Source organism: Strigops habroptila, chromosome 3, assembly GCF_004027225.2.
Source record: "Strigops habroptila isolate Jane chromosome 3, bStrHab1.2.pri, whole genome shotgun sequence".
NCBI lineage: Eukaryota > Metazoa > Chordata > Aves > Psittaciformes > Psittacidae > Strigops > Strigops habroptila.
In genome coordinates this window covers 61,978,002-61,994,308 of record NC_044279.2, presented here as the reverse complement: position 1 = coordinate 61,994,308, position 16,307 = coordinate 61,978,002, and the positions used below count along the sequence as shown (strand labels likewise).

Here is a 16,307-nt window from a genome sequence, read left to right as displayed (position 1 = left end):
AGATTGTCAGATTGAATCTTATCTAAGATGTAGAATAAATGTTAGGAGGCAGATACTTGGTGTAGCATTCTTCTGAAATGTGTCCTTCAGTGTTCACTTGTCAAAAGGAACAGTCTTTCTAAATTAAAGATACGGAGGCCTGTTGAAAGTTGTATCCTGGTTTATGATTTTGTTTGTATATTTTCAGTGAAGTAGAACTCAGCCTTTACTTTGATGGTGTGGAGAATGAGCAAATAAGAAGGCCTTAGCATTTAGGAACACATAAATAAAGTCTACAAAGAAAGGGCATGAAAGAAACTTTGAAGTGGCATCTAGTTTTAATTTTAGTGAGAGAAAACCAGATGTTTCTTTGGGAGTTCTGGCCCAGGTTTTTTGGTGGGGTTTTTTTGGTGGGTTTTTTTTTTTTTTTTGTTTGTTTGGTTTTTTTTTTTGTTTGTTTTTGGTTGGGTTTTTTTGGGGTTTTTTTTTTTTTGAGGACAGGGAATTTGACCACATCACACAATGGAGAGACCCCAAACCAACTGTCCCCGCCCTAGTACTTTGATCTTTCTTGCTACTTCTGAGTGAACTGCTCTGTTCAGAGGAAAGACAGTCTAACCCTTAATTTTTCATCACGTGCATCCTCCTGTATGACTGTAATACTCGTTTCTCTTTTTTTCCATTCCAACTCTCTGAGTATTCCCTATGCAAAAAATCCTGGTACTGTTAAAGATGATAGTAGTTTTAAAATGTCAAAACTGGACAGAATTTCGAATTTGCTGGTTTTGCAGTGGTGTGTGTTTTAGAACAGAATATTGTTACACAGCCTTTTTGGCTCAGCAGTCTTGTAAAACACAAGATAGAACAAAACCAAACAAACAATCCTGCTTGTGTAGGACTTCCTTTGGCAAGTACTGCTCCTGGAATTATGCATTCTGTTGCTACTTACAAATAGAATAATATATTTCAATGTTATATTTGAGGTCTTTTTTTTTATTAGTCCTTGGATCACATTTGGCTATCAAAAAGATTGCTGTTGACTGTACGTTTAGCAAGTAGATTAAAACTACACAACATGATTTTTGAACATGTCTAGAAAATAAATAAAACAGTCCTGTCTTCTGAAGAGATAAAAGAGTCTCAAGGGGTGGAAAGGAGAAAGAGAGTAGATAAGAAGGCAAATAACATAAGTTAGATTCAAGGTTACTGTCAACTTCTAACCTGAACAAGATAAATCCTTTTGCTCTGAGGGCTTGTCCATGTGCCAGAGCTAAGCTACCTGCTAAATGATGCCAAAGCTCACAGTGTTCAGAGGAAGGGTTTGGGAAGAAGTTTAAAAATTCTGGAGAAAAGAGGTCAAGTTAAGTTGGCACTGTTAAATTGGTAACTTCTTGTCTGGCATTGAGTTAGCTAAAAATGTAACTTGTCCCTGCGTGAGCTATTTTGGTGTGTTTAGGGTTTTGTGTTGTAGGGGATTTTATTTATTGTTGGCTTGTTTTCTGCTGATTTTGATCCTTTTACAGTAGGTCATTGTCCCAGGCCACTACTGGAATCAGGAATGGAATATTATCTCGATACATGCAAGAACTAGGCTTTATTTTGCATTGAAATGCTTATCTCTCATCTTAGTCAGCTGTGTTGATTTCTGGGCACAACGCATCTCAGTAGCAAATATTAATGAGGAATAGTTTGTGCCATATATTGAGTCTGGAGAGTATGCTCATGAATACTAGTAAAATACAGAGGGATTTTTTTTTTGTCTTTGACTCTAGTGTTTAGCATGCTATTAATACAACCTAACTATGGATGCTAAAATAGTAAGGGTCAGTTATATCCTTCAGTGTATGTGCAACAGTGTGTTTGTTTGTATTGTTACCCTGTGTTCTCAAAACATGTTGATATGAAAATTTGGACAGAGAAAGGAGTGCTGTTTCCATACACTTCTTGGAGGCTGTATCTCTACAGAACCAAAAAGTTACCACACTGGCTTCTAGCTGCCTGTGTCAAAGTGAATCACTCTTTACCACATAATAGAAGTACAGACACATAAATATGCAGAGCTGAACCTCTGAATTACACACTATAAAATTGAAATTAGAGTTCTCAGTTCAAAAAAAAAAAAAGTTTTCTTTATTTCCCTTGAGATTTACTGGTGAGATATGTATTATTATAGCGAACAACTGTCTAAATCGCATATTGAAGATGGCAAATACCTTTATTTCGATGAAACTCTCTGTAGTCTGCAAGATCAAGGTTAAAACAAATGCTTTAACCTACTGTTACGTGGGAGGGTTATGACAATAGTTACCAAGTTAGTCTACACCTTACACAAGTATTTGGAGGTGTCTTGTCAAAATATCAGCTAAATTAATGCCAAAAATGCAATAGTTCACATGAGTAACGAAAGTTTTCAAATGGAAGTATGTAAAACGTGTTCATAACAGCTAGATATATTTACAATTGTCACACTTAGTTGTACAAGCTGAATTTCCAGTGTTCACTTAGGCGATTTCACTTGTGTCTAAGCTGAAGACGAAGAAAAGGTTGTTCTTCCTTTGCCTCGCCTTTTTAGAAGGAAATGTCCCTCAGTTATTAGAAAGCAAGTATTGTATATCCCACGGGAGTGTTTCGTGTCTACAGTATTTTTTTGCCTTTTTAATATAATGCTGGCTACCCCTTTATACATCTCAACACCAGTGTGAGTAGTAAGGAAAACTTTATTTTGTCCAAAAATGTTTTTATATTTTTGGAATACTGACTTGGTATATGACTCAAGCCTGAAACAAAATATTCTTGAATAGGTTTGTGTCAGTGCTCCCTTCCCCTTCCCCTTCCCCTTCCCCTTCCCCTTCCCCTTCCCCTTCCCCTTCCCTTCCCTTCCCTTCCCTTTCCTTCCCTTCCCTTCCCTTCCCTTCCCTTCCCTTCCCTTCCCTTCCCTTTCCCTTTCCCTTTCCCTTTCCCTTTCCCTTTCCCTTTCCCTTTCCCTTTCCCTTTCCCTTCCCTTTCCCTTCCCTTTCCCTTCCCTTCCCTTCCCTTCCCTTCCCTTCCCTTCCCTTCCCTTCCCTTCCCTTCCCTTCCCTTCCCTTTCCCTTTCCCTTTCCCTTTCCCTTTCCCTTTCCCTTCCCTTCCCTTCCCTTCCCTTCCCCTTCCCTTCCCTTCCCCTTCCCTTTCCCTTCCCTTCCCTTCCCTTCCCTTCCCTTCCCTTCCCTTCCCTTCCCTTCCCTTCCCTTCCCTTCCCCTTTCCCTTTCCCTTTCCCTTTCCCTTTCCCTTTCCCTTTCCCTTTCCCTTTCCCTTTCCCTTCCCTTCCCTTCCCTCTCTTCTTTTCTCTTTCTTTTCTTCTCCCTTCCTGCTTTTCCTCTTGGTTTTTTTATGACCTCCCTTTTACATTCTTTGAGCGTGGCCTCTTCCTGTGTCAGTGCAAGCCAGGTGCACTCATACAAAACATGAGATGTGCCACCTCTGTAGCGGTCCTGAGTATTGATGGTCTTTGAGCACAAGTCGTGATCCATTTCTTTCTACGTTTCTGGATGTCAGCTGATAGCCAGCTGTCAAGGTTTTATGTGATTAAGATGGCAGCGTTTTGGAAAAGCTTATGGAATGCCAGCACCTGTCCATAATTTTAATGTGGGTTTGTTTGGTTGTTTTTTTTAGTTTGGTGTGAGAGTTTCTGAAATGTCGGAGAGAACAAAAAGAAAGGGTTTTTTTTGAAGTGAAGAAAAAGAGGAATCACAAAAACCCCTGGAAGCTTCCTCAAGAATGTTTTGAATCTTAATTCTCTTCAATCTGGGCCATTTTCATTTGAAAGGCATTGTAAGACCACGGCAATTAGGGATGGCATAGACAAACTTGAGTCATCTCTTTTCTGTACCCTCATTCTAATGGATGTATTTCTGCAGCAGGAAGCTTCTTTAGAAGCTAAACTTAGAATTCTGCTGAATTTAGTGTGAAAATAAAGTACCTGCGATTGCTAGCTCATTAGTTAAGCTCCATAACACATCTATCCATTTAGGTATTAAGAAGATTTTAAAATCCCAGTAAAGAAAGTGCGTAGAATTGGGCTATCTTTCTAATCTTGCACTTCAGGTTTATGCATATTTATCCAACTATCCATTGACCATAAAGGTAGCATGAATATTTTATTAAGTTTTTTCTTAGAGGTAATTTTTATTTAGTAATGCTAGATAGTTGCAAAGTGTTATGATCCAAAGGAGTTTTCAAAAAACTTGGGAAATGTTAAGATAGTCTTGTTAAGTCTAGATTGTTTTAAGCAGAAAGGGTAGAGAGTATAACATTTGCAAGATGAGCTGTGCTTCATAGTTCTGGAAGATAACGTGGTTAAATGAATAGGCAATAAAAGAAGTACGTGTTAATGATAAAGTGCTATTCAAAGCTTTTGTGGTTCTGCACCTTTTCTGCTATCTTGCAACTAAAGCACTTTTTTTCTTTTCCAATTTATTCTCTGTCCAAGAATATTTTTCAAGGCTGAACTTGTGATAAGAAAGGCATAGTATTATGTGAGATATCTTACATGAACAAGATTATCATCACGTACTCTTTGCAAAAGTAAATACTATCAAGTGGAATCAATTGCTGTGTGATTTACAGTGCTGATTTCCAAGACTGGTGGTTTTGTATTATATACTTTTTGTTTATAAATATTATTGAAAGTGTTAAAAACAGAAGAGGTAAGTTTGTTTTGAAGCATTTGGGTGTTATGCAAATAACACATCTGTGTCTTATTTCTGCTTGTATGCTTTTTAATCATTGAACCAGGTTTAAATTTTGTCAGCGCACCTTTCCTGCTCTCTTTCCTATGTTCTGCGGCCAGAGAGTTCAGCTACCCTTGCCTCTCATAGTTGCATAGTCTTGCTGCTGTACCAGCTTGGAGCATAACTGGCACTGGGGCACTGCTGCTTCCATGGAGGCTGCAGGTAGAAAAGCCCCAGGCTGCAGCAGGCAGATATTATAGCTGTCAGCTGGTTGACATATCTGGTAGGCTGTAAAAGCAATTCCTCCCCTTCTCTTCCTTCCCCCCTAGGGCTCAAGTCAAACATTTCCTTCTTGAGTGGCAGCAGCTGATAGTTGTTGAATTTTGGCAATTTCTTCCAAATTGTGGGAGCTGCTGTGATGTAGCAACACCTGCAGCTCAGGGGAACGAGATACTGCAAAGTGAGTGGTTTGTGCTGATGAGGGTGAAGCCCTCCACCAATAGGCTCCCTGCCACTTGAAGGTACTCCTAAAATTGCTGCAGGGGAGTAGCATTCTGAATTAAAAAGTCACCAGCAGAACTGTGATTGTGATGCATTGCTCTTATTCCAATCACTCAATATTGTGAGTGGTATTTTATCCCTATAGAGCAGTTGTTAGTCTTACGTTTCACCTGTCCCTGTCTATCTGAAATCCTGTTTATGAATACATAGAGACTTAGCTGAAGTGAATTATTGGTGGTCATATATGAACTAGTAACACTCTTATTGCTCTAGTTTTTTAATTCAAAACCATTTCCAACCCAGTGCCAATGTTTTCCATCTCTCTCCAGAGTATTGATGAAGATTCTTTAACACTTGTTATAATCCTTTCTATTAGTTTACATATATATATATATATGCATTTGCGTGTGTGTACACCTACATTGTTATATGCCGTAAATGAAATACTCACAAATGTTTTCACTGGGCAGATATAATCGGTGTGCTGGATTTATATACTTGAGTTGGAAAATAAAAAAAATATTGCCTAACAATTTTTCTTATCTCTCTTTCACAGTCATAATGAACGAAAAGTAACCTGCAAACATCCAGTCACAGGACAGCCATCACAGGACAACTGTATTTTTGTTGTGAATGAACAGTAAGTGGCATCTGTTTCAGCCTGTAAAATAGGTGTTTTAAAACTTATTGATATTGAAGATTCAGTGATTGATAATTGCAGTATTTATTTTTCCAAGTCAGATTAGCATGTATAAAGTTTTACTTGTTTAAATTATTTCAGAGTAATATTAAATATTTAATACTAATGTTTAAGATGAAAAGCATAGCCCAAATGAGTTGTATGGTAGAAATGCACTGTGTTCATTCAGTGTGAATTATCACTTATCACTTTACTTGTCCTGTAGTGTTAGCAAATTACATGTTTTATATAATAATCCAATAAACTTTCAAAAAGGAATAATTTTTTTAATCACATAGGGACATTCATGTGCCTTTATCATGTTTTGCCTGATAGTTTCTCCTCAATTGGTTATTCTCTTGGCCAGTCGAGACACTTTCTGGATCTTTGGGTAATAACTTGGTTTTATTATCTTTGCATTAGTTTTGTGGAATACACAATAATATGAAAAGGTATGCATGGAAGTCATACCTGACCTCAATATTTCATATATGGCTGGGTATTGGGCGTCCTGCTCACCACCATTGCTGCAACATGTTATAGGGTAGCTAGTGTGCAAACCATCGGAACTGCAATATGTAGAATTTCACAAATGTGCATGTTCTCACTGAAGTGGGACAAAGCCATATGGGGTCTTTGGAGAGCATTTCTTCCCATTTCCATCTCATGCTCATACCTGTCTTTTTCCCTCCCACCAACATCTTATGCTAATAGAGAAATCCTATTTTAAAACATCTTAAAATTCATTTATAATAGATTTAAGTCTAACACAGTGCAGGTAACTTTACAATGAAGTGCGAATTGCTTTTAAATTGGAAAAGTAGGACACAGGCTGTGTTAGGCTACATCTAGGGGTACTTTTTAATAGCAGTCTGCACACACAGCATGTTCTAGTGCTATTACATATTCTATTTTCAGGACTGCTGCAGCAATGACATCTGAGGAAAAGAAGGAGCGACCAATAAGCATGATATGTGAAGCAACTAACTATAATGTGACATCAGATTATGCTGCTCATCCAATGAGCCCTTTGGGCAGAGTAAGTGTTTATGTCCAAATTAAAATAAAATTAAAATTATTCAGTTATACCACAAGGTACTAGACAGTGCGATATATTAGTATTCCATTGAAAAAAGCAAAACAAAGCATATATCTTTTCCAGGGCACTTGGCTCGTTTCATGTTTAATTTGGAAACTGAAGTGTTTGAAACAAGTTATCACTGAAACTGTATTTTTTATCAGGTATCACAGCTCTTATGACTTGCATGCACTTAAATTGTTCGCAGAATCTGACCTTTCTATTCTGTGTGAACTGCAAAATGTTGAGTGACTGATCAGACATCTAGGTAAGCATTGTTACAGAAATTGCTTGGTCACAAACAACTGACTAGATCTCCAAGTAAAATAGAATTAAAATTGTGTGTAAGAAGTAATTACAAGAGAGATGGAAGGTGACTCTGGTAAAATTGAAGGGCAGATGACATGATTTGCTGTCATTGGACCAGAAGTTGAAGTCTTGGTGTCCTGGGTTCAGCTATAGCAGTCATTTTTCTCCTTCTTAGTAGCTGGTGCAGTGCTGTGTTTTTTAACTTTCAGCCTGGGAAAAACGCTGATAACACCGATGTTTTCAGTTGTTGCTAAGTAATGTTTATTCCAACCAAGGACTTTCTCAGTCTCATGCTTTGCCAGGGAGGAGGGGAAGCCGGGCGGAAGCAGAGACAGGACACCTGACGCAAACTAGCCAAAGGGGTATTCCATACCACAGCACGTCATGCCCAGTATATAAACCGGGGGGAGTTACCCGGAAGGCCTGATCACTGCTCAGGTCGGGCTGAGTATCGGTCGGCAGGTGGTGAGCAATTGTATCCTCTCCCCTTGTTATTTCACTAATCGTTGTTATCATTGGTGGTAGCAGTAGTGGTTTTGTATTATACCTTAGTTGCGGGACTGCTCTTATCTCAACCCGTGGGAGTTACATTCTTCCCATTCTCCTCCCCACCCCTCCGGGAGCGGGGGGAGGAAGAAGCGGGGGGGGGGGGGAGTGAGCGAGCGGCTGTGTGGTTCTGAGTTACCGGCTGGGCTCAAACCACGACACTTGGTTTCCTAGGAAAATTCTTGGGGAAAATTCGTGGAGATTCCTAGGTCACCTAGGTGAGAGAACAGCTGCGTGGTGCTCAGTTACCAGCTGGGGTTAAACCACGACAACATCTAGCATTTTAGTCTTATCTAACATAAGTCCAGTTTGCTCTACTATGCAAACCAAAGCACAATAAGAGTGAATGATTGGGAGATATGCTTCAAGAGCAACCTTCTGGTCCAAGCTAAAATGCTGAGGCAGAAACCCACTCAAATCATGAAAAAATGCAACCATTTTGTAGGCATTTAAATTGCCTACAAACTCCAGAAGGCAGCGTCATGGTTGGTTTGTGGTTTGGAAGATAATGTATGCTTTGAAGACTGGAAATATATTTTTAAACAGAAGTTGAAAGTCACAAAGATTTCAATTTCCATACTTCGAGTTCACATGCAGAAAAGTTACTTATCAGAAAGGTTGTCAACCCATGTTTTTCAAGTATAGATGCAGTAAGTTTAGTATTAATTACTTACTTTTGTGCTAGTTCTGAAACTGGGGAAGAAACCCCACATAAATTCTGTGACCTCTACCAGCTAAGCAGAGAGAAAAGCAGCTTGCAGAGTGATAAATTGTGCAGCCCCAGGTACTGACCGGTTTGTTGCCCAGAGTTCAAAACCCTACTGGTGTTTGTTTTCTTCAGGTTTGAGAAAGAGTGAATGTCACTGGCTGGATTTTCAGACTTCTTTCTCAGCACTGGAACTGTACAGGGTCCTTCCCATAGGTTCTAGTTTGGGAGGCTTCATAGCTGCCAGGACCATTTCTTAGAACAGGTCAGATGGTCCCAGATGTGACTATAAGTTTGATAGCTTTGTTATCTTACGTACCTTCCAAGTGCTTAGAAGTTGGACCCTTCGTTCACTATCCTCTTTTTCTGTTTGCCTTCTCTAGAAGCTGAAGCTGTGCAATATAGCCTACATGTTAGTGCTACGGGGTAAAAAAGCAGTTGAACCCTTAAATTCTTATGTTTTTCCCTTCTTCCTATTTCCTTAGTTTGTGATATATTAGATACATGTGTGAGAAAACATGGGATGGCCAGAGACCCCAATCATAACAAGAGGAGGAGGTGATTGAGAAAGTTTAAGAACTCAGTTTATATCTACAACTCTGATATTTCAGTATCCTAAAATACTCATTGTCTCAAGGCCTAGAATTTGTTGTGAACAGTGATTTTCTTTATGCAGTGTGTGGTAAAATAATCATGAGTCACCTAAAGTGTTTTCTGTATTAAGTAAAATTAGAAAGTACTTGTGATGCAGTGTTTAATTAAAGGAAGTTTGTATTCACAGTTGGTAAGATGTAATCCATTAAAACTTCGCTGTGACCTCAGTGAAATTGGAGTCAATATGGTTTATTATCAGACCTACTTAAGAGATATCTATCTAAATTACCTGATTTTGTTAGCAGACTTGACAGTAGTAGTACTTGCGGTTGGTTGTGGTTTCAGAGGCATCCTTAGTGCATTAGCCATTTTACAAGTATAGAATGTCTGGAACATTCTTGAGAAGTTTTGAACTTTTAATACCTAATATTGGAGCAGATATGAGTGTTACAAATTATTTCTGATCAAAATCTTGGCACAGCTTTTGTGTGATATGCCAATATAGCAGCCATACAGGTTAACTGAGATAGATGTAGGTGACATTATAATGTGCTGTGGACTGTTAAAGGTTCTCTGTATATTCCTTTCTTACAGCTGGATGTCATAATTCTCCTGGCTTCTTATGAACCTTTTTCCATTTTACTGGTAGAATTTTTCAGATGAAAATGTGGAAGATTTTTATGTTTATTTTTAATTAGATTTCAATCGCTTGTTCTGTCTTGCTTTCCAAACAGAGCTGAGTCAAATTTCTGTATCTCCAAGGGAAATTAAAAGCACTGTATTTTTTACATTCCCTCCTTTTTTTTTCTTTTTCCTTTTTTTTTCCCCAAAATAGAAATACGAAACAACCTTGTCTCATTGTGTTGTAGACTTAAGGCAAATGCACATAGCTCTTGTAAAGTCATTCTGTTTTAGCTAAGCTGTATTGTATTCTTCAGTTAATGGCATTGTTGACGAAAACTGCACATCATTTTAAATTACAGTTTTCAGTTTATGATTTTTAACCTACTGTGGAATTCTCTCTGAAGGATGTATAAAACCCAGCTCAGTTCTGTGATGTGTGTTGAGAGAATTCCCATAGAGAAATCCCATATCCTAATTTGCAACAAAAAACAAGTGTTTGTTTAGCCTTCCTCCTTTAGGAACTTTGCATAACCTTATGATTACTCTCAGTAGTAGAGATGACGAAGCTGAAGCACAGGATTATATTGTCTCAAATCAAATGGTGAATTTGGAGCAGAGCCATGAAACAACTTAAAAAACTTATTTGAACTTTACTTTTGCAGATACTTTGCTGTATCACATCGCATGGTCTCTGAGGCACCAATTCTTAAAGGATTTAAAACACAAGTAAACACAAGTTCAGCTCATTTCGTTGCAGAACAAACTTCATAAATGTAGGCTGAAAAGAACGAAGTGTGAATTGACAAAGTGCTGCATGTTTCTTTATGCCTTTTCCTGTTTCTTTTGGTTACTCAAGTAGAAGGATGATAAAATCTAAAATGGGTTATTTATCCTACTTCTGTTAATTATCTGTGGTCATTGCAGAGCTGTAAGGTTGTTAAAGGTATAAGCAACAGCAGATATGAGTTTCAGGGTAAAAGTTTCAAAGAAGACCTTAGTGCAAGCAGGTAAAATAATATACAAACCAGCCAAGAGATCACAGAACAAAGGGGTTTTGAGAGGGAAGAAAAAATTGGTAAAATTATAGTATTTCTTAGGAAAGAGGGAGTTGTATCTTCTTGAAATCTGATCGAGTTTTCGTGTATTAGGCTGGTGTTGGAAGCAGCAAAGAGTAAAATTTTCTTGCCCAGGTGATGTAGTTTTTCATAATTAATAATAGTTCTGTTTGTTTGTTTGTTAGTTTTACTTCTCTTTGTACAGCTTGGTAGGCTTTCTTCCTACCTTATAAGAGGGTCAGATATCTATTTGGTAGATTTTTCTTGTTAAGAAAATCTTTAAGTACTTGTCTTGGGATTTGTCTTTAAATTTTCTGCATAGGAAAAAGAAAGGCATGCTGAATCCAGCAGAACCATCATAGCAATTATTTATCTAAAAATGGAATATAGTTTGTATTCTGCAATCCCTCAGAGGAACATGTATAAGAAAAAGAACTTAAAAGAAAACGTGCTGTGACTTTTTTTTCCAGCAGATATTGATGTGATGTTTTCTTTAACCTGTTTAATTAAATTTAGACATCACGATCTTCAAAGAAGGTTCATAATTTCGGAAAGAGATCAAACTCAATAAAGAGAAATCCTAATGCACCAGTTGTCAGACGTGGCTGGCTCTACAAACAGGTACTCTTCCCCTCTTCATCCCTCTCTCTCCCCCCCCCCCCCCCTTTTTTTTTTCTTTCGGTAAGGTGTATACTATACAAAAGACAATCATTTGCATAAAATGCAATGATAGCAATACCAGAGTGAAGCTAGAAATTGTGAGGAACTGACGTGTGTTATTTTAATTAATTAGCTCCTTACTGGATAACATTCTTAAATCAGTAAGGGCATCAAAGAAGTACAGAACATAGATATATTATATATACATATTTCTATCTAAAATACAGAAAGGGCTTGAAAAATCTGGGTAGATGTTGATAGTAAATAGCTAAATTAACAAAGTTCTGCAATACCAGACCATTTGCCCTTTCTTGTTCTGCAGGAGATCAGACTATAATAGTTTGATCAGAAAACTGAACAACAAAACTGATTAGGTCATATTGGGAATATATTTTATAAACCCACTGAGAACCCTGTAAGAACTTGTCATTTAAACTCAGCTGAGGCAAATGTGTATGTGTAGTTTTGAAGCTACAGTGTCATTTATTGTGCCTACTCTGATAAACTGGTATGACCCACGTGGCTTTCTGAATGCTGTTGATAAATCAGTTTTTAAAAAATACTATCAAATAAAAAGATCTAGAAATGTCTGGTTAGTAGAAGATTTTTCCATGTTTAGATTCTCAATGGTCAGGGTTGGAAAGGACCTTAAGGTCATTTAATTCAAACCCCCTGCCATGGGATGCCTCACCCTAGACCATGTCATACAAGGCTCTGTCCAACCTGGCCTTGAACACTGCCAAGGATGGAGCATTCACCACTTCTTTGGGCAACCTATTCTAGTGCCTCACCACCCTCACAGTAAAGAACTTCTTCCTTTAGTAATGTTTAATGGATGTTTTAATTAAATGAAACAACTTGATTGAAATATGAAGTCTGAATTACAGCACAAATGGTTGTGCACATGAATATCTGTGTTATGTTATCTTTGGTTCCCACTTCTCAATAAGTTGGATTCATTATATTCTGGCTTTTCATTCTGAGGTCCTTTATAGTGAGCTTTTCATGTATGAAAAGATATGGTTAAGTACCTGAACTAACTTGGAATGCTCTAAAGACTGGCTGGTTTACATCTCTTGTTTCATGTCAAACCATGGTTATTCAGCATATAAAGTAGTACAAATTGTACTTTATGTTCATGTTACCAGGTGTCTTTTGGTGTACATTTGTATTTTTTTACTAATGAAGAAACAGTAGCTGTATTTTAAGATCATAGAATCACAGAATTAAAATAGCTGAAAGGGACTTCTTGATCATCTAACCCAACCTTCCCTGCTCAAGCAGGCTCAGCTAGAGCAGGTTGTCCAGGACTGCCTCCAGCCAGATTTTGAATATCCTCACATTTAGAGGCTGCACCACAGCCTCTCTGGGCAACCTGTGCCAGTGTTTGATCACTCTCACAGTAAAATGCTTACCTCTGCTCAGGTGCAATTTCATGTTTCTTAATTTTTGCCCGTTGCCTCTTGTCCTGTCACTGAGCACCACTGGGAAGAGTTTGGCTCCATCTTATTTACACTCTTCCATCAGGTATTTATACACATTGATAAGATGCCCCCTGAACTGCCCTTTCTCCAGGCTGAATAATCCCAGCTCTCTCAGCCTCTCTTCATGTGAAACATGCTCCAATCCCTTAATCATCTTTGTGGCCCTTTGCTGGATTCACTCCAGTATGTTCGCGTTTCTCTTGCGCCACTGAACCCAGCGCTCCAGCTAGACCTAAGTAGTGCTGAGTAGAGAGGAAGGATGTCCTCCCTTCATCTGTTGGCAACACTGTTAATGCAGTCCAGGACGCTGTCGGCCTTTTTTGCCATGAGGATGCACTGCTGGCTCATAATCAGCTCCTTATCCACCAGGTCCTTTTCCACAGAGTACCTTTTTAGCTGAACAGCCCCAGTGTAAGAGGTGCCTGGGTTTATTCCTCTCCAAATGGAGGACTGAGTGTTTCCCCTTGTTGAACTTCATGAGATTCTTCTCTGCCCAGTTTCCCAGCCTGACAAGGTCCCTCAGAATGACAGCACAACCATCTGGTGTATCAGCCACTCCTCATAATTCATATTATCTGCAAACTTGCTTGAGGGTGCACTCTCAGCGTGCAACTCATTCATGAAGATACTAAATAAACTTAGCCACAGTATCAACCCCTGGGGGCAGGCCACTAGCAACTGGCTGCCACTGGTGCCACTGATCACTACATTCTGGGCCTGGTAGTTCAACCAGTTTTCAGTCCACCTCAGTGTCCAAATGCATACTGTTGGACAGGGATTATCTTTAAAATGATTTAAATACTCTGGTATTGGGTTGGATTTTTTAAGGAAAGGGGTTGTTATATGTTTCCATGTTGTAGTAGTAATTGAAAGGTAATTTAGTCAAGAGTTGTACCAGTAGATACTATGTTGACAAATTTAAAGTGAAAGTTTGTGCAGGTTTCTTTTTGATAGTAATTTTCTTAGCATATTTGTGTAATCACAGAGAACAGCAAGTTTTGTTTGATCAGGGTGTGCTGTCTCATTGCATGTAATGCTATTCTTTTGTCATTTTTCTGCTAATTTTCAAGTCCAGAGTCAACTCTTTTTTTTTTTTTTTTGAAAGGTGTTTACTGTGAACATACTGTTACCATATTATGACGTAATCACAATCAAGAGGAAACAATAAATAATAAATCCACTGAGACAGAAAGGATGTACTTTAGGAAATAATTTAAAATATAAGAACTACACAATCATTTCACGTGCACCTCTGCTATGTCTGAAGAAGGCTGTGGAAGATCATTCCTAGCGTGTTTCATTGCTGGCAGAATTTTACATGTGGCCATGTAGAAACCTGGTGTTTCCAAGTGACGGGAAAAGTGTGATGTTGCATAACAGGCTCTTCAGAAAGTCTGCCTGAGTATTTTGTGATAACCCTTTATAATGGACAAGTTTGGGCATTTTCACATCATACAGTTGATTTTTATGGTCAGTGTCCTTTGGGCCAGGAGTCCTGCACCCTAATCTCCTGCTGAGCCAGTGACCTTGTCAGTGATGTGAGGAGGGCAGTCTCCGCTCCTTGTGTCTGCCTTTCCAGCTGTGAAATAGGAGCTGACTGCTACAGGCAGTGCTACAGACTTCATTAGTGTTTGTTAAACCACTTTGAGGTCCTCGGAAGGAAGGTGCTATAAAGTGTTCAGTTGTTCTGTTTACTAAAATGTTTGTGGAGTTTTCCACTTTTTCTGAATAATATTTCCTAGCAAATGCTTGCTTTACCCTTTCTTCTTCCTCCTTCAGCTCATTTCCCCCACCCCAGAAAGAGCAGAACTTGAAATACAAAGTTAAAAATTATGCTGACTTTTCTCAAAAAGAAAACAAACAAGCAAAAAAGCTCCCAAACCCACCCCACAGTTTTTCATTACAGAATCCCTCTTCTTGGCTATCTCAAAACCTGTTTACTGCAAGAGTATTGATAATTCACACGTAGTTTTTTTTCTTGGAACAGATTAACATACTTACTAAAGCTGATTCTGCTAGGATGTGCATGCTGCAATGCTCTGGCTTATTTACACTGCAGTAGTGGTGGCAGTCTTTCATTCTGGCGTGTACTGTGTAAATTGGTTATAAGCATAAAAGAAAATGAAATTGCTTTAGGATTAAACTTTATTTGGGAAAGAAATTTGCTGTAGATACGGGTGGTAGTAGAAGATGAAGTTCAGCAGAGAGTTTCTTCATTAAACAAAGGAGGAGGTACCCCTAGTATTACCTTGCTTTTTTTTACTTTTTAAGAGAAAGTACACTTTTTCTGTGTGTGCATGTTAGCTATAGATTGTAGTCTCTAGCATAATAAAATAATGGCTTCTTATTTATTCTTGAATCATATTAACTTCAGGCTTCCTGGGTTATGATCTTTGTTTGCAGTGTCAAGTCTGTGATAAGTCAGATACATTTTAAGTATTGCAACCAAGAAAATTAACTACTAGCACACCATTACAGTTATGTAGTACCTTGTTTACTTTATGAACTATTACTCTTAACATTCTGAAAGTTCTTACGTGATCACTTTGATTAATATAGGATAGTACTGGAATGAAGTTGTGGAAGAAACGGTGGTTTGTGCTCTCAGATCTGTGTCTCTTCTATTACAGAGGTAAGTTCCACTTAAGAGAGCTTTCTTTGCTATTTTTACTGGAAGATTCCACTCAAATGTAAGAAATAAGAAGCTACTACTTAACTTAATGGATTAAAGTAGTTGTATAGCTGTCAATAGCCAGGCCTGCTACTTTTATCTCCCCCCCCCCCCCCCCCTTATTCTTTCTTAATTACCAATTTCACATAATTGCTTCCTGCCTGTCAGGTATGCTCAAAGGGCAAACCCATTCACAGCCACCTCTTTTATTAGATTCTGGATTGTAGTTTTCTTGCTGCTTCTGTTGCTAGGAACTAGATATGCGGGGTTAAATCTGATTTTTCATGCAAATTAAGTAACTGAAATGGGGATAGGAAAGGGTCAGTGTAGGGGAGCTGAAACTCTGCCTTTGGAGTGATAAATAGGGTGGATATGCCTATTGAGAATCTAATTAGTGTTCATGAATGCTTATAAAGTGAAATGTTGTGCAATTCCATAAGTGTAGAACTCTGCTGTACTTGGGACAAAGAAATCTGTTAGTACCCTTATGTAGCTACATCAGACTTACTTTACATGGGAAAAATTAGCTGCTTATAATTCTAGTCTGGAAATTTGTATGTTAGAAAATTGATTCCTTCACCCTTGCAGATTATAAACTGCAGTGCTTCTGAGGGGATAAACAAAAGGGATTGGTGCATATGGAAACATATCCAATCCTGAAATAAGGTGTACAACCATAATAGCTTAAAGGAGACTTAAGATCAAAGAGGA

The 16,307-nt window shown here is 38.3% G+C and overlaps 1 protein-coding gene across 22 annotated transcripts in view; it reads left to right on the top strand.

The window, feature by feature from the left end:
- The window catches only part of PLEKHA5 (pleckstrin homology domain containing A5), a 169,130-nt gene that overhangs the window by 96,014 nt on the left and 56,809 nt on the right, over positions 1-16,307 (top strand). For 21 of the 22 annotated variants that reach the window (XM_030478410.1, XM_030478407.1, XM_030478408.1 and 18 more), the window contains 4 exons: positions 5,747-5,830; positions 6,788-6,908; positions 11,298-11,402; positions 15,485-15,557. In XM_030478410.1, the coding sequence (XP_030334270.1) occupies positions 5,747-5,830; positions 6,788-6,908; positions 11,298-11,402; positions 15,485-15,557 (383 nt within the window). Of the gene's footprint in view, positions 1-5,746; positions 5,831-6,787; positions 6,909-8,993; positions 9,070-11,297; positions 11,403-15,484; positions 15,558-16,307 lie in introns of those variants that run through there. The other variant, XM_030478411.1, reaches the window with a different exon arrangement.